This window comes from Amia ocellicauda, chromosome 5 (assembly GCF_036373705.1).
Source record: "Amia ocellicauda isolate fAmiCal2 chromosome 5, fAmiCal2.hap1, whole genome shotgun sequence".
NCBI classification, from domain to species: Eukaryota; Metazoa; Chordata; class Actinopteri; order Amiiformes; family Amiidae; genus Amia; species Amia ocellicauda.
Genome location: NC_089854.1, coordinates 33,200,164 through 33,225,995, shown reverse-complemented (window position 1 = coordinate 33,225,995; position 25,832 = coordinate 33,200,164). Strand labels below are relative to the sequence as shown.

The following is a 25,832-nucleotide window of genomic DNA, read 5'->3' as shown; positions in this document are numbered from 1 at the left end:
AAGCCCAACAATGATAGAAACACAAGCACAGATATATAGCAGGTGGTTTTGTTATGAAAACAAACTCACTTCTTTACAGAGAAGGTTTAGAGCTTCTCAAATCCAACCATGTTTCTGAAGCAGATATTCCAGGAGTCCTCCAAGAATCATCAATAACTTACCGAACAAGGCAGAAAGACCTCTTCTCTTTATCCTTCCTTTATCAGAGAATTTGAGTTTCTTTAACCAATGACAGAGGGCCAGTCCAAATCAAAACACATATCGCTACCATGAATGAGAAAGGCAAATATTTATCACTCGTTCCTAATTTGCAAATGCCCAGGCAAAACAAAACCTACATTGGCAACTAAAGGGGATAAAGAAATGCTTCACATCAACAGATGATACAGTATTTCAAAAATTTTAGAGGCGGTGGAAACCATGCGACAGAAAGAGATCTCAAATACTTCAGTATTTCTCACTTTCACTATTAAATTCCACTCATCCCCTATAGATTTTAGCAATTAATAAAACCAAATACTCCTAATAGAAACCAGAAATGTGTAAAAATAATAAGCTTTGTTCTAAGAGTTTGAACACATGTAGGCTATGCCATTCCCCTCTAGGGGTGTCAGGTTAACCCAAAAACTTAAATCGATAGTTGAGCCCGCTATATCACATCAATCGTTAAAAAAACTGATATTTACAGTTACTTTTGTTTGACATATATTACAACGTTTTATTATCTTTGCAACCCTGAAAAATATCTGCATCTCTCCACGATAGGTGATGGCAACAATGGATGATGGTACAAAGTCAAACTAAAACAAAAATGCGTTATACAATATATATGTGCGTATATATGGTTAGCCAGGTACACAAAATATAAACTTTCAAATGAAAAAAAAATAGATGTTAATGTACATTAATTTACTGCGTGTTGTCTTTGTGAAATGTCCAACTAGATCACATAATTGTAAAGGTCCAAAAAGAAACAAAAACTATTTACAGTATATCCAATCCAGTGTCCATTCAAACAGGCCTATTTGAAATGTTGTTTGCCAGGAATACAAGCTGATCAACTTGCTCTGGATCCAGGGCTGCTTGCTTTTTATTTACAATGTTTACTGCTGTTGAAAAGACAGATGTGCCTGGCACACACAAGTATTTTTTGGCTAGTTGAGCAAGGTGTGGATATTTCAGGCCTGAGTTTTTCTACCATTAAAGTTGATTGCTATCTGCTGAGAGTGGTATCTCCTTAACATAGCACACCATCTCCTGCATCAGTTGTATTTTGTCATTCTCCATTTCTTCTTGCTCACAAGGCAACAATACACTATGAAATTTCCATGAAATCGTGAAGCAATCGCATGCTATATAAAGGGCGTTTGGGAGCAAGACTGTGTGGTGAAGTTTTGAGTTTTAAAAGAGAAAAGCAAGAAAGAAGATCGAGAGTGTAAATACTTTCTGTATAGGCATGTTTAGTTATGGCAGCTTCACTGAAGTCTATGCAAGTGTACACAGAAATTTGCAGAAATTATTGAAAGCAATGCTAGTTTCAGTATTGTATTTTTCAAAAATATATTTGTCCAACATATTTGCATATGTTCAAAACTTGTACTTTAATATTTTTGCGACCTCTAACACTGATAGTATTACATTGTTTCATGTGTGCATGTATTTCAATTTCATGAAAATAGGACTCGATCGATTGATTGAAATCAGATTAAATCACATGAAATCGGATTTCTTGCGATTTCACTGTGAAATTTTGATGAAATGTCAAGGAAATTCTGGGCTGCATTCGAATTTCATGAAATCAGATTTCATGGAAATGTCATAGTGTATCATGGCCTTAAGTGTACCCAAACAGGTCACCCATTGCAGTCAGTGCAGTTTTGCTGCTAGCTTCTTTATTTTCAGAAGTGCTATGTTCCTTTCCCAAACCAGTTTCATTTCCAAAACGCTGTATCAGTTCGTTTTGAATGTCTTCCTGCACCTGATGCTTTTCTTGTTCGGATAAATGTATCAATCGGTGAAAGCGTGGGTCAAAGAATGACGTTTTGTTCAAAAGCATGAATGTTGATTGTCGTTCTTCTTTGTTGTACCTCAAACTCAGATCACTGTAGATTTTGATTTTCATCTCCTTCATTACAGAAATTTCAGATGATGCAAAGTTTTTAACTTGATTCATCAGGATATGCTGAAGGGGAAAAACCGCTGAAGCTGTGGGGTATTTGTTGATAATGCAGCGGTTGCTGTTTTGAATGGCTTCAGAGTGTCACGGATATTTTCAACAACCATCCATTCATTAGTGTTTAACTCCAGATGGGAGATCTTTTTTGTGGAATTTATAAATTAATTTTGGGAGTGAACAACTCCGATGTCATCACACTTGCTCCTGGTCAAAGCACATAAATACCCCGTCATCAATGCACACCTCCAGCGCTTCATTCTCTTGCATCATTCAAGCGCGCTTCCCACATCCGTCAGCCCATCATTCTGTTCACCTGCGTCGCATCTTTCGCTCTCCTGCCATTCATCCGGACGATTGCTTACGCCAATGCATTCTTCACCCTGGAATCATCACCTCTCTCCGCCGGGAACCTCTTTTCTTTGTTCCTGTCTCTTCCTTACCTTGTATTTCACTGCACTCGAGGGGGTGGTGTTTTTCCAAATGGCTTCTCATGTTCATTGTATTTGAATGGTAGGAGAGTTTGCATTTGCATAGTTTACATACAACTTTTTGTTTATTTTCAGTCCGTCCTCCAATCATCCAAAATCCAAAATAAAGCCAGTATTTGCTTTTCATACTGGGTGGTGTAACAATTGACCACTCACTTTATCACTTTTATCAGACATCTTTCAATTATGAAAACGAACTGGAAGATAATTAGTTTTTGACGAATGCACTGCAGGGTAAACCGTAAACAGGAAACTTGAGCCGGATATTTCAAAACACTATCTTTTATTATTATTATTACATCATCTTGGTAGCGTAATGTAAATTATGTATCCTAGTTTATTGTTAGTTTATTTGAGATTCATATTCATAAAATTCATATTTAACTGTTACATGAAAGATGGAAACATACAGAATGTAGCACTGCACAAAATCTAACATAGTATTGACAGGTTTAACAGTGGTGTGTCCATAGAACTACTAAAGGTACAACAGCAAACATATTGAAAGTTCACTCTTTCAAACCGACTAGTCTAAAACTAATGATATCACAGAATGGTGGTACAATCCATTAATGTCCTGAGGTGTATTTCCACATTTATTTTTACTGCTACCCATTGGAGGCGTTAGACCCTTTTTAGAGGCTGTATATTCTCTCAGCCCCCCTAAAAATATTACCACAAAAGAACCAAAGATTGAAGAAGAGTGCTCTAACACCAGCACCGTCAACACCCACCCCCCGCTCTGACACTGGATTTAATTATATCTGCATTAAGCATTTACTATCATATTGAAGTGGCAGCATCGGTAGTTCGTATTGGTTTTGTTATATGACATATTGCTAACTCAAATATATGCAAATAGTTATACTCTGTGCATTAAAGGCGGAGACAAGTCAATAGGGAAAATATGGCAGCGGTGGGTACATATAAATATAATGTAATGCTAGCTAGACAGTGTAGAAATAGTTAAATTATGTATCAAGGAAATTATAATAATATATAGATGATATAAAATTATTATACAATCATGATTTAAATATATGATTTTAAAGTTCAGACAAAAAACATTTCGGCATATATCAATTAATTAATTACTGAAGTAGTATCCTATAAAACTAGGAGGTGATATTAACGAACAATGTATTTCAAAATTATTATTATTATTATTTTAATTAAATACAGAGACATACGTCAAGAAAAGACTGCGTAGGCACTTTTTCAGACAAAGGCAAAGGCGCTGATGCTGATGCTGAAGTGAGTCCCACTAAGCGCTTTTAGCTTCACCTGCACCCTGCTCACTCAAGTGCACACTCTGTGACGTCAGCACAACGTCACGGGAAGTGTGTAGGAGCAAGAGTGTGATTTGGGACGCAGCCTAGAACCACCCCTGTTGCTACCTATATTGCTTTTTAATCCTGGCGTGGAATATCCTACATACTAAATAGTCATCTGCTCATAAATATATCCTGGATTTAATTATATTTACATTAAGCATTTACAATCATATTGAAGTGGCAGCATCCGTAGTTCGTGTTGGTTTTGTTATATGACATACTGCTAACACAAATATATGCAAATAGTAATATCCAGGATTTATACCGGGATTGTATTTACACCGTGTGAGCTTTTTCGTATTACAAACATATGTTCTTATGTAAACAAACATTTTTTTCCCAATGAGAAATGGTATTGACCTTCCTATGCAATTAATTTAAATAAGTATATTTTTGCAAACCCTTCTGTCTTCCATTCACACCGATGTTCCGCGGCACACTTCGAAAGCACTGATTTAACTACACAGTGCACACTGTGCAGGGCTTTTCACATGAAGTAATTTAAAAGGTTAAAGCTATCCGTGAAATGAAAACACACACACACACACACACACATATATATATATTTTAAAAATGTAAAATGTAAAATTTTCATTCGCATGTTGCTGACCATGTTTTCTCAGTTACAGCATTTCGATATGATAAGCTTAAAGTGGCGGCCACACCAATCCTCGTATCTACTCACAGTTTCGCGTATTATAATCTTAATTGACAACTTTAGTTCCATACTATTACATTTGTCTGTTATTTGACATTGTATTTTGACCATATTTTTCCCATTTTATTAAATGAGCATTATCCCTAAGTCAACAACAGGTAATGCAAATTAACCCAAAGTACTGCATGGTATGAATATACGTTGTATATCTGTTTTTTTATTAATAATTCTTCAATTGCCTGTAGTTATAGAAGCTGAGGAAAGCAACGCATTGCAATGCATTACAATGTAACACAAGGCCTTATGGCAATTACTTTTAGGGCAAATCTTATAATTACAGTCAGTACCTCTACAGTTTCTTAAATGTTGTGAAAATAATTGAAATATTGACAAGTTATAGAGTATTACACTGTACATTTGTCCTACTTTCATAGATTCTTTACATGTTTAAGACACCAACTGTAAACATAATTTGGGCCACCAGCCCCGACTCTTGGTTTAATGTTAGTTAATTGGTGATGACTGGTCTAGTACTTTATTGGTCAGGCAGCTATAAAAAGTATAAAAATATTAATAATGTTTTGTACTAAACACCTTCATATTAGAACTGTAGTTTCTGCACAAACACTGTTGTGATTTGGTTCATTTCTCTATACAATGTTTTAATTAATCATTCATTATTATTGTTTTGTGCCTGTAACTTGCTCAAGTCTCCAGCACTTCACATCTTAGAAACACTGCCAGCGCAGTCAGTGAAAGGTTGTGCATTAGAACTCAAAGCACTGCATGTTCTGAACAGTATTGTCTAGTTTTGTGTGAGCCTTTTTTTTAATTAATTCTCCAAATCCCACCTCTTATGGGAGTTGACCAAGGCAATGCACTGCATGACTTGCTTTCTCAAACTGAAACAGCTTTCATGTGGCACTTACCTCGAGAATGGGCTTCCATGCTAACCAGCAACTTTCAAAAACTGCTTGCCAGAGTACGCCTCCTGAGGTTGGCTTTCACCATAAGAAGGAACACAGTGTTTTTTTTCAAATCTGAGCCACAGCCAGCCCTTTTTCTAATGGTGCTGAAAAGCTCTTTAACAGTACATGTTCTTGACTAATACTCCTGGGGTCCCAATAACTTTAAAAAATATATATTTGTTTCCATGGATGGACTGCACATTTGTAAGTGCTTTTTAAGTAGACAGGCACTACAGTACTTCAATTCTGGAGACTTCTCCAGTACAGTGCCCAATCAGGTTGAGCACTATAATCCAGACAGCACTGGTTCCAATGTGGACTGTGTCATAATGAGCAACCATAACTGGGATTTCCCATGGCAGACCATGGCCAGGGTTGGTGGGACTGAATCAGCCAGGGTTTCCCAGGTTTGCTGTGTATCAATGACACCTGTGGATTACTGGGTATCTGAGAGCTCTGCAGTGTTATCAGTCAGGTCGGCATGAATCCAATATCCACAGTTGTAGCTCTACTGTCTACGCGTGTGTGTGTGTGTGTTGTGGGGGGGGACTTCTAAGTATACATATTGTAGGGGTGAGCTGAGTTGATTAATAGTAAAATGTAAAAATATTTTAAATAAATATACACTATTCCTTTAAAATATATTATTGAAGCACCTGTCCCACAGTCCAATTGAAAGGTTTTAAACACTTATTTTAAAGGGTCCAAATAAGCATTTCCTTATAAATATGAAATCGAAACTCGATAACACAGACAGGCCAAATTCCCTGTCAGGGCTGGAACAGTGAAGACTGAAGAGTGTAGGATCTAGTTGTGGTGTTTAGAAAGCCAAGAGGGTTGTATCAAAGAGTTGACGGGATCACAGGAGGTTAGTCAATCAATCGGGCAAACAACAATACAGGTGAAAATCTGGAGACGTAAAACTAAAGGCAGGCAAAAGGTCGATACACTGGAACACGATAATAGAAACAAAGCTCGGAATTGCTGCGGGTAGGCAAGGCAAGACTTCGCGTTTAGCGGAGGGAACAAAGGAGAATATATAAGTGTTTTAATGAGTGCCGGAATTGGAAACAGGTGGAGATGATTAATGAGAACAGTGGCAATGATAATTAAATAATGGAGTGATCAGAGTCCTGGAACAGAGTTTGAGGAAAGTGTGGCTAGGGTGGCCTCTAGTGGTGAGAGCAGGGAACAGTCAGGGTGCAGGTGTTACAGTATCCCCCTCCTCATGGTCGGCTCCAAATGACCGAATCCGGCAACGAGGATGTCCATGGGGCCGAGGAGCAGGTGCAGTCGGATGGTCCCGATGGAACTCAGCGATGAGAGAGGGATCCAGGATGTCTGAGGCCGAAACCCAGGACTGCTCCTCCGGACCGTATCCTTCCCAATCAACCAAATACTGAATGCGACCATGGCGTCTTCGAGAGCTGAGAAGAGAGCAAACCACATACGCAGGGCCGTCATCTAGATTGAGAGGCGGAGGAGGAGGAGAAGGAGAAGGAGATCCAGGGGAATTGGGTATTGAAGGAAAGGGATATTCGGCAATAGGCTTGAGAAAGGAAACATGGAAAGAGGGTGAAATGCGGTAGTGAGAGGGAAGTTTAATTGTAAGTGACTGGGTTGATCTGACGGAGAATGGGAAAGGGACCAATGAAATAGGGACTTAAATTCTTGGAGGGAGGCCGAAGACGTATGTCCCGGGTGGATAACCAGACTTTCTGACCTGGACGGAGCTGGGGGGCGGTCTCCTTCGCCGATCTGCCTGGCTTTTCTGTTGACGGATCGCTTGCTGCAGACAGAAGTGGGCAGCCTGCCAGACCTCCTCACTGCGCTGGAACCAGTCATCTACAGCAGGCACATTTGTCCTCTCATCTTGCCCAGGAAACAGAGGAGGTTGGAAGCCAAGGATGCACTGAAAGGGAGTTAGTGCTGTGGAGGAATGGACAAGGGAGTTCTGTGCGTACTCTGTCCAGGGAAGGAAGCGACTCCAATCTAACTGATGTCGGCTGCAGTAGGCTCGCAGGAAGCGTCCAATCTCTTGATTAAGTCTCTCCATCTGCCCGTTGGAATGGGGATGGTATCCTGAGGAGAGACTGACAGTAATTTTAAGAGATCGGAAGAAAGCTTTCCATACCCGGGATGTGAACTGTGGCCCGCCACAATGTCTTCAGGCTATCCATAAAACCGAAAGACATGGTTTAAGAGAAACTTTGTGATGTCTAGGGCTGTCGGAAGACCTTTTAAAGGAACCAGTCAGCAGGCTTTTGAGAAATGGTCCACTGCTACAATTTTGGAAGTGAAACCTGAGGAGTTGGGGAGATCTATAATGAAATCGAGTGTGATGTGGGACCAGGGTCTGTGAGGAATGGGGAGAGGCTCTAGAAGTCTGGCAGGAAGCTGGTGAGGAGAATTGGTCTGGGCACACACTGTGCAAGCTGCAACAAATTGAGAGACGTCCTGAATCAAGGTCAGCCACCAGAACTTACTTCGAACGAGAGACAACGTGCGGTGCACTCCAGGATGTCCAGAAGCTGGGGAAGAGTGGAGCCAATTCAGAACCTGGGGACGGATGGAAGAGGAAACATACAGACGAGAGGCAGGACAATTAGTAGGTGAAGGTTCAGTCACGAGTGCTCTATGTATTTGGTCCATGATATCCCATCGGATGGGAGCCACTATACAAGAGGTTGGTAAAATTGGGTCAGTACTGACTGAGACTGGAAGAGTATTGAACTGTCGGGAGAGGGCGTCAGCTTTGATGTTTCGGGAACCTGGCCGATAGGTGAGAGTGAAATGGAAGCGTGTAAAGAAAAGTGCCCAGCGGGCTTGTCGGGGATTCAGCTGCTTAGCGGCGCGAATGTACTCTAGGTTTCTATGGTCAGTAAGTATGATAAATGGATGTTGTGAGCCCTATAACCAATGACGCCATTCTTCAAAGGCAAGTTTCATTGCAGGAGTTCCCGGTTTCCTATATCATAGTTTCGTTCTGACGGAGATAGTTTCTTAGAAAAGAAAGCACAGGGATGAAGTTTTACTGGATTTCCATGTCGTTGTGATAAGACAGCTCCCACACCACTTTCAGACGCGTCGACCTCCACTACAAAAGGAATGGATCCGGAAAGTAAAAAGCGCCTTAAGCCGTGAAAAAGTGTCAGTAGCATCCGCTGACCAGGACAAAGTGCGTGCAGTACCTCGGAGCATAGAGGTTAAAGGGGCAGCCACGGAACTGAAGTTCCTGATAAAGCGTCGATAAAAGTTGGCAAAGCTGAGGAATCGCTGTAGTTTCTTAATTGTACGGGGTTGAGGCCATTCTGTTACTGCCTTGACTTTATCTTGATCCATAAGAATCCCTTCTACATCTATGATGTATCCCAGGAAACGAACGCTGCTCCTGTGAAATTGGCATTTTTCACCTTTCACAAACAGATCTTTGTCCCATAGACACTGAAGAACCTGTTGGACGTGCTCAATGTGTTCGAAGAGATTAGCAGAGAAAATCAGAATGTCGTTACAGTGGGGGAAAAAAGTATTTGATCCCCTGCTGATTTTGTATGTTTGCCCACTGACAAAGAAATGATCAGTCTATCATTTTAATGGTAGGTGTATTTTAGCAGTGAGAGACAGAATAACAACAAAAAAATCCAGAAAAATGCATTTCAAAAAAGTTATACATTGATTTGCATGTTAATGAGGGAAATAAGTATTTGACCCCTTCGACTTAGTACTTGGTGGCAAAACCCTTGTTGGCAATCACAGAGGTCAGACGTTTCTTGTAGTTGGCCACCAGGTTTGCACACATCTCAGGAGGGATTTTGTCCCACTCCTCTTTGCAGATCCTCTCCAAGTCATTAAGGTTTCAAGGCTGACGTTTGGCAACTCGAACCTTCAGTTCCCTCCACAGATTTTCTATGGGATTAAGGTCTGGAGACTGGCTAGGCCACTCCAGGACCTTAATGTGCTTCTTCTTGAGCCACTCCTTTGTTGCCTTGGCTGTGTGTTTTGGGTCATTGTCATGCTGGAATACCCATCCACGACCCATTTTCAATGCCCTGGCTGAGGGAAGGAGGTTCTCACCCAAGATTTGACGGTACATGGCCCCGTCCATCGTCCCTTTGATGCGGTGCAGTTGTCCTGTCCCCTTAGCAGAAAATCACCCCCAAAGCATAATGTTTCCACCTCCATGTTTGACGGTGGGGATGGTGTTCTTGGGGTCATTCCTCCTCCTCCAAACACGGCATGTTGAGTTGATGCCAAAGAGCTCGATTTTGGTCTCATCTGACCACAACACTTTCACCAAGTTCTCCTCTGAATCATTCAGATGTTGGCAAACTTCAGACGGGCCTGTACATGTGCTTTCTTGAGCAGGGGGACCTTGCGGGCGCTGCAGGATTTCAGTCCTTCACGGCATAGTGTGTTACCAATTGTTTTCTTGGTGACTATGGTCCCAGCTGCCTTGTGATCATTAACAAGATCCTCCCGTGTAGTTCTGGGCTGATTCCTCACCGTTCTCATGATCATTGAAACTCCACGAGGTGAGATCTTGCATGGAGCCCCAGACAGAGGGAGACTGACAGTTATTTTGTGTTTCTTCCATTTGCGAATAATCTCACCAACTGTTGTCACCTTCTCACCAAGCTGCTTGGCGATGGTCTTGTAGCCCATTCCAGCCTTGTGTAGGTCTACAATCTTGTCCCTGACAACCTTGGACAGCTCTTTGGTCATGGGCATGGTGGAGAGTTTGGAATCTGATTGATTGATTGCTTCTGTGGACAGGTGTCTTTTATACAGGTAACGAGCTGAGATTAGGAGCACTCCCTTTAAGAGAGTGCTCCTAATCTCAGCTCATTACCTGTATAAAAGACACCTGGGAGCCAGAAATCTTGCTGATTGATAGGGGATCAAATACTTATTTCCCTCATTAAAATGCAAATCAATGTATAACTTTTTTGAAATGCGTTTTTCTGGATTTTGTTGTTGTTATTCTGTCTCTCACTGTTAAAATACACCTACCATTAAAATTATAGACTGATCATTTCTTTGTCAGTGGGCAGACGTACAAAATCAGCAGGGGATCAAATACTTTTTTCCCTCACTGTACATTCCCAAACCGTCATTCACACATTTTTATTACAAAAATGTATACAAATAATATATGCATCAATTTTGTTTGTTTTAATGTAATCAAATTTAAATATTTAAAGAATAGATACATTATATATATATATATATATATATATATATATATATATATTGTGAAAGCTGGACACAATACACGGAAGGAGAGTCTCAGGTTCGGCGGTGTCCGGCTTCATTGAGCTCACTGGCTCCGTAAAGGGGGGGGGAAAAAACACAGACAATCAAGGGGAAAACAAAAGCAAAACAAGAAAATAAATGTCCACATGAACGTCCAAACAAATGGGGTGCTCCGGGCAGTCAAGGGTTGCAGATTCAGTCTTCCCTCTCATCGGTTACCTCCCCACCCTAAGGAGGGAGCGAGATTAAATAGACTGGCACAGCTGCCGCTGACATCACAGTCGCCTCGGTGCTCATAATGAAGAGGGGATCACACTTCAAAGTGGCTTTTACTCTATTAATATGAGACTCTATTAAGTGGAATCAATATGGAATGACAAGATGTTTAATTAGTGTTTTTTTATTATTATGGAAAGATCAAAAACATTTGCTAGTGGAGCAAACAGCCAAAGTCAGAAGCACTCTCTTGCAGAAAAATATAAAAAGCAATATAAGGTACACAAATAGTATAATAAAGGATTAAAATCACACAATTATATAAACTGAGCAAAATAATGATTGTCTCTGTGAATTAGAACAGCCTCACTGATTTGCAGTTTTGTTCTAATCCTCCAGGTGCTGGTCTAGGTGCAATGAAAATGCTGTGGACTCACCAGGGAAGAAACCCAGTATCTGGTGATGTCTAAGGGTTCCAGACTTCAGGCTGGCATTGACTGCAAAAGATGTGCAACCAAGTATGAAAATCACAATTTAATTAATGATTATGTTAGTTTGTGCAATTACTTTTGAGCTCCTAAAATTGGGGGGACCACATATAAAAATGTGTGTAATTCCTACACTGTTCACCCAATTTGGATGTAAGTACCTTCAAATTAAAGATGAAAGTCTACACTTGAAGCACATCCACAGAGCCAAAATAATGACAATTGTGTCACTGTCCAAATATGTATGGGCCTAACTGTAACTCTCCTTGCTACGCTACATGCACAGACCTGCGCTGGGCTCTTGCTCATATCAGCACTAGGGTTTGCATTCAGCTATTAAAGATCATTTGGATGAAAAGAAATTCCCTCCTTGTGCAGCACAGCAGAATGTTGATCTTGACAAATCATAAAGTGCCACAAAAATCAACATCAAACACCGAACCTCCTCAATGGGGTTGTGTAGATCTCCTCAATCTAACAGTGGGATGCCCTTCAGCTTCTTGCAGTCACATAAAGACAGCTCAAATCCATCACGATCCATAGGTCACTCTTAATGTATCAGTTAATAGAGAAAGGCAAGGTCTGATCAATTATGCCGGTTAAATACCTTATTTCCTTTAATTGAATAAATGCCTTTATAGATCAGTTACTCATGTGTTTTTGGTGATTTAGGGTGAACTATTCTAACTGTATTGGGGATCTCCATGATCAGGATTGGGCAGGAGTGATGTGAAAGAGGCAGCAGTGTGGAATAGTGGTCAGGGCTCTGGACTGTGAAGCAGAGGGTGGTGGATTCAATACCAGATGGGTGACATAGCTCTTGTACCCCTGAGCAACGTATTGTACCTAGATCTGCTAAGAAATGTAATAATAATAAATCCTTTTGTAACCTTTGTTATTCAGCCCGTTCCTTATTTTGCAAAGTTGATGCATTAGTGTAAAGATTCCTGTCTTCAAATTTGATTAAATATTCCAAATGTAAAATATACAATTGGGAGACACCAACTTTAAATAAAACATAAGGTGCTTTTGTTTATGAATCATTAATTGAATGTGGAATGGAGCGAAAAACAACAAAGGGAAGTAAGCAAGCAAGTAAAAACAATTTTAGATTTAAAAGACATTTGGAGTGTCGAGAAGCCGCCTTTTCCAATGGAGATTCAATCCGCTGAAGCTGATATTATAAATGTTGCTACAGGGAATATCCAGTGAAAATGATAGCTAAAGTAAAGGACATGTGGCTTCACAAATCCTCCTTTTGCATATAAGCATGTGGTTCATAAAGCCAGCTTTATTTGTTTGAGAAACCGTATTAAGTTAGCCTACCACTAAACAGCTTACCTTTTCTTGGAATTTGGTATTAGACAGGAGCTCACTTTCAGAAAGCCCATGACAAGAAAATATAGACAAGAACCAACCTACTCAGGAGCCTGTTTCAGCCTGAGCAACTAATACACAGACATTAGATAGCTCTGGATATTGTGCTGTTCTGCAGCAGAATACGGCTGTTCACTTTGGTTCACAAAGAGCTCTATGAAAGTGGAACACTTTCAGCACCGCAACACAGCACCCTCTATGGGTCAATTTATCCCTGTAGCTCACTACAAGAGACATGATGTGGAGAGGTGAGGATGTACTAAGCTAAGTAACCTAGAGAGGGATGTTTAGGTCATTGTGACTGATCAAATCTGAAGTGAAATTCAGAACCCCTTCTCTTTCCAAGAGTGAACAAATCATTGTCCAACAACCCAGTTGCTCAGAAAGAGTAGATCTAAGCTGGGATGGTGCACAGCTGCTGTATTTCAACCATAGCTCGATACACAGAAGATAAATTAACGAGACGAAATCATTCTAGAGAAGGCTCAGTTGCATAAAACAGCTTAACTATTCCCTTGGTTTTCCTCCTGTTCCTTGCCTTTAAGTGCATTGCTCAAGGTACAAAAACACATTGAAGTCAATACCAGGCCTTTATGAAGGTCTATTTGAATCACGTCAACAACAGTAGTTCTTGTGAAATGGTCACTAATCCTTCAGTTATCTTACAGAGATAGGCTGTTGATGACATGTTGTGTTCTGGTAAATTGGGTCAGCCAGTTTGCTCTCTCTAGGGTTGGTCTTAGGCTATGGAGGAGGGCAGCTCCTATGGGATGGCGAATGGAGGAAAGCTGTCCAGGCAAGCAACCAACTGACACCCGTCTGTAACACTCACGGACAGTGATTAATCTCACCTGATGGTCTTCTTCTATGTAGTGTTCAGCAGAAGATATGCAAAACTGTGCACTCAGCCATCAATCACCCAGGCATCAGCATCTGAGCTGACAGCTCCATCCCACTTATGGAGACCTATGATTGATACTTTGCTAAAGCTCATCCATTGAGCAGGAAAACACAAAACTGACACACTTTATCTATTGTTCATGGGCTTTTAATGGGGTGTTTGGATTGGGACAGGTCATTAGGCAATTATGTAAGTTTTCTAGCAGATCTAGGAAGATGCAAGGAAGCACTTTTGGTATAAGCATAGTTAACTCATCATGTGGGTATTCTTTATAGGACATTAACACAATCTAATGCCCCAAAGAGCATCTTATTAATTATTCCAAATTGCTTATATAAATCTATACAAAATAATAATCATACTTTTTAAATCAAATAGATAAAAAAAAATCTCAAATAGGTATGCTGAAAAATTTAGCCATTTTAGCATAAAAACATATTTAGAAAGTAATAACTGAATTTGAATCAATATTCAATTTGTTCACATTTATTGAGGAAATGTTTGCCACAGAAATAAGCAATGTGTTGGTACTCAACAACAGTTATGACAGGGAAGGCAGCCAGATGGATGAACCAAGACTGAGGACACTTTGACATCACAGCAAATACAAAACTGCACAAAGGGTAGAAATGGAAAGTGAATAACACTTACAGAAAACCTCAGACATAACAGATAAATCCCACCAATATGAATTGTGTACATGACCTTTCAGTTGACGCTGCCTTTTGTTGTGTGCCAAGTTAGTCAGTTATTTATTTATTTATTTATTTATTTATTTTAATTTATGCTTTATATTCAAAATATTTGACAAAAGGAAATATATTTTTAGGTGAACGAAAAACAGGGTCTCAGGGAGGGCTGCTGTAGCCACAGACACAATTCAGGTGAATGTTGCTTCTGTTGCCAAGCAACTCACCCAGACATGTCTACAGGCATCCTGGGAGTCCAGAAGCACTGTTTATTGAATCTAAGTTAAAACTGAAGCAGTGTGCTTCAATCAAAGGACTGACAGCTATAAAAAAAGTATTTGTAAAGCAAAGTGAGTGGCTATAATATTGGTTTTGATCAATAACGTAGAACACAAAAGCATTTATGTTTCTCAATTAGGAGGATTCCCCCATGTTCATATCCTCTTCTTCATATTATTAGTAGCACCAGTGGCTGCAGTGTTAGTAGTGATTGTATTATTAACAGTAGTAATAACAGTGGTAATAGCAGTAGTGGTAGTAGTGGGCGTATTATAAATAGTAGTCGTAATAGTGGTAATAGCAGCAGTAGTAATGGGTGTATTATTAATAAATCCAGTTTAGAGATAGCTATGAATGTTATATGTCGTTGGATCATGCCTAGAGCAATAGTGCCAGGGAATCTTCATATTTAGCACTGTGGTTAAAAGGCTTAACCTTATAAAGTCCCAAGTTGTCTTCATATAGAAATAAAACAACAGTCAAATAATCAATTTACTTGCAAACTGATTGCAGGAGCCTTAAAACTAACCTGACTGATTCTGTCATGTTGTTTAGTTCTACATCCCACAACCTGTCTCCACCTTGCAGTGAATCTGGCCTCTGAAAGGTATCTTGTGGCTGTATCAGTAGGCAGCTGCACTGGACTCTCCTCTTCTTTGTAAGAAACAGACTCCAGCAATGTGGTGTTATATTAATAAAAAAAAGCAGAGAGTAAGAATTGTTGCTCTAATATCTGAACTAGCAACATAGCAATAACATAAATAATTAAAATGTATTGTCCTTCCCTCCAATGCTAAGTAAATATATGCTAATAATGAAGAGGAAACACAATGCAGACATTTTATTAAAACAGCTGTCACAACTTGTGGACCACTGCAAAATGATCAGTTTCTCTGGTTTTACTATTTATAGGTATGTGTTTGGGTAAAATGAACATTTTTGTTTTATTCTATAAACTACTGACAACAATTCTCCCAAATTCCAACTAAAAATATGAATGGAATTAAATGGCTGCCATACATGTAGAGATGCTAATTTAAGAAAAAAATGCAGAGTACATTTCCAGAGCTGTATATAACTTGAAAAACGTGCTAGGGCAATAGGAACATGTATCTTCTCCCTAGGAAACGTCTGATGATGTTAATTACTTTTTGGTTACTGCTCGCTTGCTCAAGTGAGCTCTGTGTGATAAACTCAATGTAATGTGAAATAATGTAGAAAAGGAAAAGGAGTTTCCAAGAAAGTGTCTCTTTGAACTATTTCACATTTCAGTGCACTGGTTGAGGTAATATAGGCCAGAAGCACTCAGCTCTTCTTAAAATATTCCATTCATATTGAAATAAAGAGTTATAAAGTGTTTAAGGAAAAACGACAGTGCATAGACCTGTTAATGTACATTTAATGTCTACTTATACATTAAACATACATTAATTGTCGCCTAAAGTGATTGAACTCACGCAACTTCATTTATGTTAAAGTTAATTTATTCATAGTTGAATTAATTATTTACATCGAAATTACAACATGTGACAATTAACACTGTGGGGATATACATGTGATCTAAGTTGACAAAGATGTAATATCTACAAGGACCTCATGCGTGTTCTACTATGTGTATTCCAGGTTACATTCCAGAAGGGAATAAACTGGGGAAGAAAATATATTCACCCACATTCTCTAGTATGAATTAATCCAAAAAGTACTCTTGAATAAGTGCAAAGCCACTATTTCTAAGCATCCTTTTTTTGCTTAACAGTTTTAGATTCTTTACCACTTCAAAAACAACAGCTATTTTAAAAACAAAGAATCTCTCTGTAAGAGCACATTATATTTTGCACTGAGATTAACCTCTGAGATATGAAAGGGAGGCTTGATAACCCAGCTTTGTTGGAATAAAAAATAAAATCTCACAGAACTTTCCTTAAGGACACGTCTGAGCAAAGTTACTTAGGCCTGCCGCGTGTGTATGTGCGGACTACATTTATGTTGACACAACAAATCTAAAATGGCAGGCTGCTTTCGGGAATGTAAAGCAGTCATTTGGATTAGTAGGAATCACTGTTAGCTTCAGGAGCCTTATGCCATGTGAATAAAATAATAATCTTAAGAGAAAGTGGATTTCCTTTTTGTGGAATTCACATTCACAGTTGCAAGAGGAGATCTCAAACTAAATCTAAAATTGCTTGGGGAAAGAAAATAAAACAATATGGTAAGGAAAAGAGAAAAAATAACTGTTCATAATCTAAAATCGACATCAAGGATCAGGGTGAGTGACAAAGAAAAACTTGACTGAATCCGATCTTAAACTGCTCATTCCATAGCTCATTGCCCCAAACCCCCTTCCAACCCTCTCCCACACACAGATACATATTTTAAAAGCAGTGGTGATCCTTTTAGAGCAGAGATACACACTGACATAATTAACAATGAAGAAATCCTAATTCCTCCAAATTGTTATTCATGACTGATGTATTTCGGCTTGTTCTAAGAGACAAGTGATTCAGCCATCTCAACATAACTTTGTAAACAAACTTCTTCTGAAGTGTCAACATTCGTCTAGTGCTTCTCTGATAAAGGATGCATGAGCAGATTGTGACACAAACATTCTCCCATCATCCCCTTCTGAACACCCGAAACAAGACTTATTTGTATTGTGTGAAATCAGCAGTCACTCTCAGAAATAGACTGTGAAAGATAAATATACTCAAATAGTCATTACATTAATTTTAACGTAGCACACATTTGGAAGAGATAATAAAGAATAAAACTAAATTCTCCTCCATTGCAGGTTACGTGTTCATCTTTTATGGTAACGGCATAACGAACTGCCCCTAAGGAACGGCATTAAAATTGAATATTGATACAAATGAAACATATTCATGTATTACCTCAGCTGTGGTAAAGTGTTGAAGTGCAGTAGATGGAACAGATGGTTCCTTACTGGTGCTCACCAATTCAAATTAGACAAATTAGTGTATTAGAATCTCTCTGCAGTCCCAGCAGTCAATCAATGGCAACTGGCACACTCTGCCTGCTACACAAATAAATCTCTGAAAAATGTGAAAAAGAAAAGGATTGAGATGGGAGATCATTTTGCCTGATGATGAGACATGTCGTATGTTCCCATTTTGTTTAGACTACGAAAACAAACAAAAAGAGACTAGTTTTTATCTTAAGTTATCTAACAGTGAAAGGTTCATACAGTAAGTACTTTAACTCTGTGATATTAGTTTGATTAATCATTGCCTTGTAAGGAGACAGAGATTTGATATTCATACAGTAAGACCATGGGACTTGTGTCCAAAGATAGTAGAAAGCAAATCAGATTCAGAGATGACATTTAGGCCTCCATCCCATGACTCATTTCCCAAATGACACACCAATTCGCTTTCTATGCAGGGAAGATTTAAAAAGTCATGCCATTTGTTAATCTCAAAAATAACCATATTTTTCTAAAGTCACATTAAAACAGATGCTCATTTATTTAGATTTTTACACAATATTTATGTACATGGGAGAGCCATGGTTAGGGAGAGTGTGAGTCCAGCAGGACCCTGCGCAGGTCCGTGGGGCTGGTGACGGGCAGGGAGCAGGTGAAGTTCTTGCAGACGTAAGCAGTGGCGCGACCCTGCAGGGGCTCCATGGTGGACAGGACAGGCAGACGCCGGTACAGGAAGGATTCTGTATTGCCATCTGCCAGGAGCAAAACCTGGAAAAACAAAGTGTGTGTGAACATTCCCCATTCCATTTTAACCCCGACTCCATAGTGTAAGTACAGAGAGAGACAGAGAGAGAGAGAGAGAGAGAGACAGAATGAAAATTGTTTTGGGATTTCACTGTTGTTTCTTGCCTGCTGAGACAGATTACACACCAACTCCTGATATGCAACACTAGAAGGTACTGAAAGGAAGACCGCTTCAGACACATTGGACAATTTGTAACTCTTAATTTTTAAAAGCTGAATTCCAAAACATGACACAGGTAGCAAATTGCATGTCATCTGAACGTTAAAACGTGAACAGAGCAGTTGGTGTTTTTATTAACACAATTAAATACTGCACAGCAGTCCTTGAAGCTGTTCTGAGAGGAACATACGTTTTATGTAACTTTATAGATCAATTTTTTTTCTTACTTTGCTCTGATTCATTCAGTTCTCTCTTTTTGTAGAACTTAAATGATTATTTATTACTTTATGAATTAGATGGGTGTATAGCTCTGAGTTGTTGTTTTGCCAGAGGATGACGTTGCTTTAAAAACAGATCATATTGACTAGATATTAAGCTGATGCTCTTACCCACTGCAATTTACTGAGCCTAAGGGCATAACTATGAATCAATAGCTGTAGCAGTCACATCTATTAGGTTCTCAACTCATATGAATGATAGAGAACAAAGAGTAAGTTGCTTAAATTGGGAGCCTACTTGTAAAACAACAAAAAACCCTAAGCCCTTTAATACAACTCTGGTTATCTGAAAAAGAGATTTACATCCAAAGGGACTATGGGAATGATTGTGTCGTGATTCATTTTATATCAGGGCTGTCAATAGACCCCCATGAGCTGTCAGTCAAGCAGGTAAGTCCCTCCCCTTCTGCTTGGTTGTCTCTCTCACTCACCCTCTGTCATACTTTCTTATATGCTTTAAATCTATCATTGCATAAAATGTATTTCATTTAAATTCACCAAAACTTTGCCCAACCCACATATGATAATCAATTAGTCCAATTCAGAATTACGTTGCTGATACTTAACTTTAAAAAAAAAAAAGGAATGTGTGTTTTTCAAAGACTTTTATGTGAAGCTGAAGATGATTTGAGGTTTTGTTTTCTTCAAACACACAAACAAAATAATCCAGGGGACTGTGGTCATGTCCTGGAATAAGAAAGTTGCTTAATGCAAAGGTCAGTAATGTTTTATTTAAAAAAAACCTTTCCTTGTTCCAAGCAAACCCATGTGGATTTAGGGAAAATTGAGAGTCTATGAGCTACTGGACTGATGCCAACATGTCTGTCAGGTTAAATATCCTTATCATTCACGTCCAGTCAAACATTCAGTAGTACAATATTGTAGCGTGTCAGGAGGATTACGCCCTCGTCTGATACTACGTGCGGTGTTGTAGGGCAAATCGTAGGTGATTAGTCCTTTTGGGGACTAGTTCCACTTGCATATCGGTGTAGGAATATGCCGTATGCAACAGGAGTGCCAGGACAGTGTGTGTGTGATTGTGGGAGGGTCCCTGCTCAATTGAGTCCCTATCATGCTTTCATTATGTTATATGATTGGTTAATTGGGTTTGATCACGTAAGGTGAATGAGCAGGGATAGGTGTACTATACTATAGGTGTAGGGGGTTGGACCTGCTGGTAGTCACACATATCCGGGGATATATATAACGGGGTTGCCACTGGGTTTTAGTTAGTTTTTGACCCATGTAGTGTGGAGCTAACCCCATGATCATATGGTTGAGTGCCCAGAGGCGAGACTGTCTGCTTTAATAATGACTGATTGTTGATTGAGACAATGAGTGTGGTGCTATTGAATCGATCCCTGCCGCTCTCGTTACTATATGTGCAAATAGTTAAAATCCCAGTATTGAAAATCTCTGATGACCAGCATAAACCTGTATTTGTCGCTATGGAAGTATGTTTGTATCAGAAAAGGGAAATACAGTGCTGAAAAGGGTTTGCTACATCCTCCTCTCAGAAATCAGAATTTAATGAACTCTGGGAAGATATACCTGATAAATTAATGTTGAAATTAAGGGTACCAATACTTTTGCCCGAAACTGTATTGGGAGCAACTGACATTTTATTAATAACATGCAAATCATATTTAGAAAAGGTATGTCACTACTAGGTTATTGACATTCCATGAAGACCTTATTCAATAAAATACAATGTATTTAATGTAATTGAAAACAGTCCTTTTTCGATTGAAAGCAGTGCATCTTTTCATTTTGTTTAAATCCTTCCCACACCTATATTGTCATATATTGCTACATTGCTGTGCAAATGACAATTAAAAAAAAAAAACTCCAAAAGCCTGACTGAAAATGTAAATGTTGAGTCTAGGTTTATAAAGGGACACTGTCTGTTGCTGTGATGGACGGTGGAATAGCTTTACAGAGGATTCATCAATGCCTTGCAAGAATATTCAGATCACTGTCTCCTGGGGCAACAGAACCATCTAAAGTCAAATAAGGCTAGCCTACTGATGGTGCCGGATCATCCCATTGTGATGTTTATTCTGCTCCCTTAAAAGAGATGTGTGTAGTGTTTGTTGAATATGTATCTTAAATTAAGCAGAATAATGTTGTAAAACAGCACTTCCCGAGCCACACAGCTTAGGAAAATGCAAAATGCTAATAAACTTGTGTTAAACCATAAAGTGACCCAGGACAGCATATACAGTGAGGGGAAAAAAGTATTTGATCCCCTGCTGATTTTGTTCATTTGCCCACTGACAAAGAAATAATCAGTCTATAATTTTAATGGTAGGTGTATTTTAACGGTGAGAGACAGAATAACAACAAAAAAATCCAGAAAAACGCATTTAAAAAAAGTTATAAACTGATTTGCATGTTAATGAGGGAAATAAGTATAGACTGATCATTTCTTTGTCAGTGGGCAAACGTACAAAATCAGCAGGGGATCAAATACTTTTTTCCCCTCAATGTATCTCTTGCCTGTATTGCTGTCATTGGCAATTATGATAATGTATTTTGTGAATTGAAAGGAGGGAATTCCACACTTTATGTTGATACCTGTATGATGCAGCTTCCCCAGCAGTGAGCAGGTGAAAAATATGCAATCATTTTTTTTCAAGTGAATTCATACCTGTGCAGGTGGAGCAGTTTATTAACTGCTTATTTTGTATATGTTAGCATGTAGCATATATGTTTAGCATGTTTTTTTTTTCCACTAAATAATTAATTTTGAAATGTCAAAATAGCTAAAGCTTCATACACTTGGAAATTAAATTAAGAATTTTGGTCCCTCTGGACCATTTCCGGCATCAAATACAGTTTCTACTCGTGCAACTTATGACTCATTTTACATTGCCAAGTCACAAATATGTATGTTCCTATAGGACTATATCATACATTTTTTAATAAACATTGTATGAATTGTTCTTAATTTCAGTTTTGTAGTGTGGACAGAATGTTTCATACATATTCTGTTAACTTATTAACCAAAGCTATCTTTTCAGGGTTTGATGAACACTGATTCAGCCTAGAGAAATCTGTGTTTGGAGGGGTATAAACTTTTCATAGCACCGACATTGATTTTGAATGAAGGATGTGAATGTGTTCAGCTTCAACTGTATTTCTTGAAGGCTGACAGTTTTGATTTGCATCAGTTTCATATTACTAACACACTCAACTGGAAAAAAAAGTATAACTACAGCTGACCTTTTTCTGTTATGGTATGTTATGGTTTAAAAAAAAAATACTTGAACTGAACATTATTACCAGGAACACTTTCAGAAAACCTTATAGTTGGCATGTTGCTTGTCCCTGGGTGTTCCAAGCAGCCAAGAAAGGGGAACAGTAGGGACACAGTGATGCCAAAAGCTGGAATCAGTTTTGTAGTTGGCATGAGGTCTACACTGCGCTTTTGGCTACAACAGCTACAGCAGTGGCATAATCCGGTTTATCCTGTCTCCTTTGAGAGAAAGCTAAAAAAAAAAAAAGGAACAAGGACACATGATGAAAGTTGAGCGGTAAAGATCCTCCTAAACCCCCTTCACCAGTCTGCTTCAGTGACTGCTTGCTGGAGTTCACCATTGCAGGTCAATGCAGATTTTGTCAATAACTGTCATTTCAGGCCTCTAAAAACCTAGCAAAGACAGGGGAAGCATCGCCTAAAACAACAGTAGGTGAACATCAAATGCGTTCGGTTCAGTGTGATTAAAGGAATTCTGTTAAGCACTTAACCGGAAAAGGTTATTTATTTATTTATTTATTTATGCATTTATGTATTTCTGTTTACTTGAATTGACACTATTTATAGGTGAATGAACACTTTCTCTGCTCTCCTATTTTTGCTTAATAGCTCTTTATCAAGCATGTACAAAAACACAGTAACAAAAGAACAAGACCTACTGAGACTGCTGCCTTGTCAAAATGCCACTCAGTGTCAAAAGGTAGGCTCTGAAAATTGTTTTTTTAAGGCTTTAAAGACAGGTGGCATTTTACAAGGTTACAAAATGATAATTCTTGATCACTGCTTTAAAAATAGCTAATAGGATATTTAAAACAAAATGGTAAGAAAGTTGCAATAAAGGTTCTGTTGCAATAAAGGTTCAGTGTAATCTTTAACATGAGTTTTCAGTTTTATATAAATATATAATTTCAAAGAAGCATGTCACAGTTTTAATATCAATTCATATTATTAAGTCTTTCATTGATCTTGATTGGTCTTTTTGTTATCAGCACTAAAACATTGAATTGGCTGATGTATTTATTCAAAGCAGCTTACATGGATACCCACTTACTGTATATGGCTGGGTGTTAACTGGACCAATCTAGGTAAAGTATCTTACTCAAAGATACAATAGCAGTGTCTCAAAGGGATTTTATTTTTACTTACAACCCAACATCACTATACACTGGCAAGTTCATTTTAATTGTGGCTTTGTCTCCTCTGACATAGTGACTTATACTGTTTTGGTATGCTGATCACTCTTAATAGCTGTTATAGGCATGTACAGTATGAAATAACAGGACAGTAAAAGGCAATGCCCACCAATTTAGTGTACAATTTGCCTGGGTAGCTGCAGTTAAGTTATCTAACACAGCTCTGAGACAGTGCCATAAGCTCAGAAATGGCAGAAAACAGTGGGACCCTGGTACAACCATCTACTGTCCGGAGAAGTCTAGTCAGAAATGGCCTTCATGGAAGACTTATGGCCAAAAAACCCTACCTCCGACGTGGCAACAAGGCCAAGTGACTCAACTATGCATGAAAACACAGGAACTGGGGTGCAGAAAAATGGCAGCAGGTGCTCTGGACTGAGGGTCAAAATTTGAAATATTTGTCTGAAGCGGAAGGTAGTTTGTTCGCTGAAGGGCTGGATAGCGGTACAGGAACGAGTGTCTGCAGGCAACAGTGAAGCATGGTAGAGGTTCCTTGCAAGTTTGGGGCTGCATTTCTACAAATGGAGTTGGGGAATTGGTCAGAATTAATGGTCTCCTCAATGCTGAGAAGTACAGACAGATACCCATCATGCAATACAATCAGGGAGGCATCTGATTGGCCTCAAATATCTTCTGCAGCATGACAATGACCCCAAACATACAGCGAAAGTCATTAAGAACTACTTTCAGCATAAGAAGAACAAGGAGTCCTGGAAGTGATGGTATGGCCCCCACAGAGCCCTGATCTCAACATCGAGTCTGTCTGGGATTACATGAAGAGAGAGAAGCAACTGAGGCTGCCTAAATCCACAGAATAACTGTGGTTAGTTCTCCAAGATGTTTGGGCCAACCTACCTGCCGAGTTCCTTCAAAAACTGTGTGCAAGTGAACCTAGAAGAACTGATGCTGTTTTGAAGGCAAAGGCTGGTCACACCAAATATTGTTTTGATATATTTGAAACAACACACACACACATATATATATATATATATATATATATATATATATATATATACACACACACACACACATATTAATGTGTTGTTTCTGCCACTATATATTACAGAATGACTTGGATATTTGACTGTGCTGTTGTTAAATGATATCGAATGTAAAGCTGTTTTGTATCCAGCTACAATTCACATAGTGTGGCTCCATATAATATCCTGGAACTGTCATTTTCATTTACATTCTATTGTGTTTCTTCTATCCCTTGGTGAAAATGGTATGTTTCACACGGCAAACAGTACATCATTTTCACTTGGACTAAATCCCATTTTATTCTATTGGGAAATATTCCTAGATTTAATAGTATTCCTAGAATTGTTTCCTTACTTTACTTTTACCGTGCTATGTTAACAACATTTCTATCAATTTAGAGAAACAAAAAATCACATGGTATGGGTTACATAAAAACGTTCAGGGTGCTGATCTAAGACTTAACCAAAGTTAATTATATATTTCTTCTTAATTATGTGCTATTGGATCTTTAGAAAATGGTTAATTTAAAAGTATTGTCATTTTTCTCACCTTAAAAACAATGAGCAGAGTAAGTGTGTTGTATGTTGTTATACAGTGAGCATGCCTCCACTGTGAAGGTGCATCATTCTTTAAAACATTGGTAAATACTCTCCTTCCACTTCTTGAGGAAGGAGATAAAGGGATCCCATGAGTAGTGCTGTTCTTTGTTCTGAAGGTTATCAAAACATAAGAATTTCATACCACCCCTCTTCGATCGGGCAGACCTATCAAACGTGTGCCTAGGAAGCTCAGGATGCAATGTAGAAGAGGTTATCAGGGAGAAGGGTGGGAGACGTCTACTGGGAGAACCTCTGGGGTTTTCTCCAAGAGCTGTCACCTGGGCCCTCAGCTTGTCTGTCATGGAGAAAGTATAGCCTCTAGAGGGGAAGAGTCTGCTTTCATGCCCACTCAGACGCCTGCTCCTGCCACTAACACCCTGTGTGCTGCCAGACGGCTCCAACAACTCCATCAGATACACTTACGAGGTGACGACATTCAGCTGGAGGATAAACAAACATGCTGCTAACGAACTGGCTGCTGATGAAGGCAGCTTCAAGAGACAAACCTTTTCTGCTACATGTGAAATATCCTCACAGGGAGCCTGGTCTCTCAAAGTGGCAGGGTGCCAGGTGAAAATAACAGGGGACAGCTTTTATCAGGGCTGCTTTTGAACACAATAAAGCCTAGCCTGGGTGGGGGCCCTGACTATTACATTCGTCTGGTCCCTAACTTCTCTCAGGCCACTACTCGGTTTCCCGATGAAAGCAATCAGCAAAGCCAATGAGTCAAACAGTATTTTCCTCTGTATTTCGCTCAGGAGCTCAACTAACACCCTCCTGCACTTTCCCA

At 39.1% G+C, this 25,832-nt stretch overlaps 1 protein-coding gene across 2 annotated transcripts in view; it reads right to left on the bottom strand.

Annotated features, from left to right (window-relative positions):
* Positions 1-14,329: 14,329 nt before the first annotated feature.
* spata20 (spermatogenesis associated 20) overlaps positions 14,330-25,832 on the bottom strand; it is a 115,465-nt gene continuing 103,962 nt past the window's right edge. For both annotated transcript variants that reach the window (XM_066704857.1, XM_066704858.1), the window contains exon 16: positions 14,330-18,536. In XM_066704857.1, the coding sequence (XP_066560954.1) occupies positions 18,354-18,536 (183 nt within the window). In that variant the 3' untranslated portion in view covers positions 14,330-18,353. The remainder of the gene's footprint in view (positions 18,537-25,832) is intronic.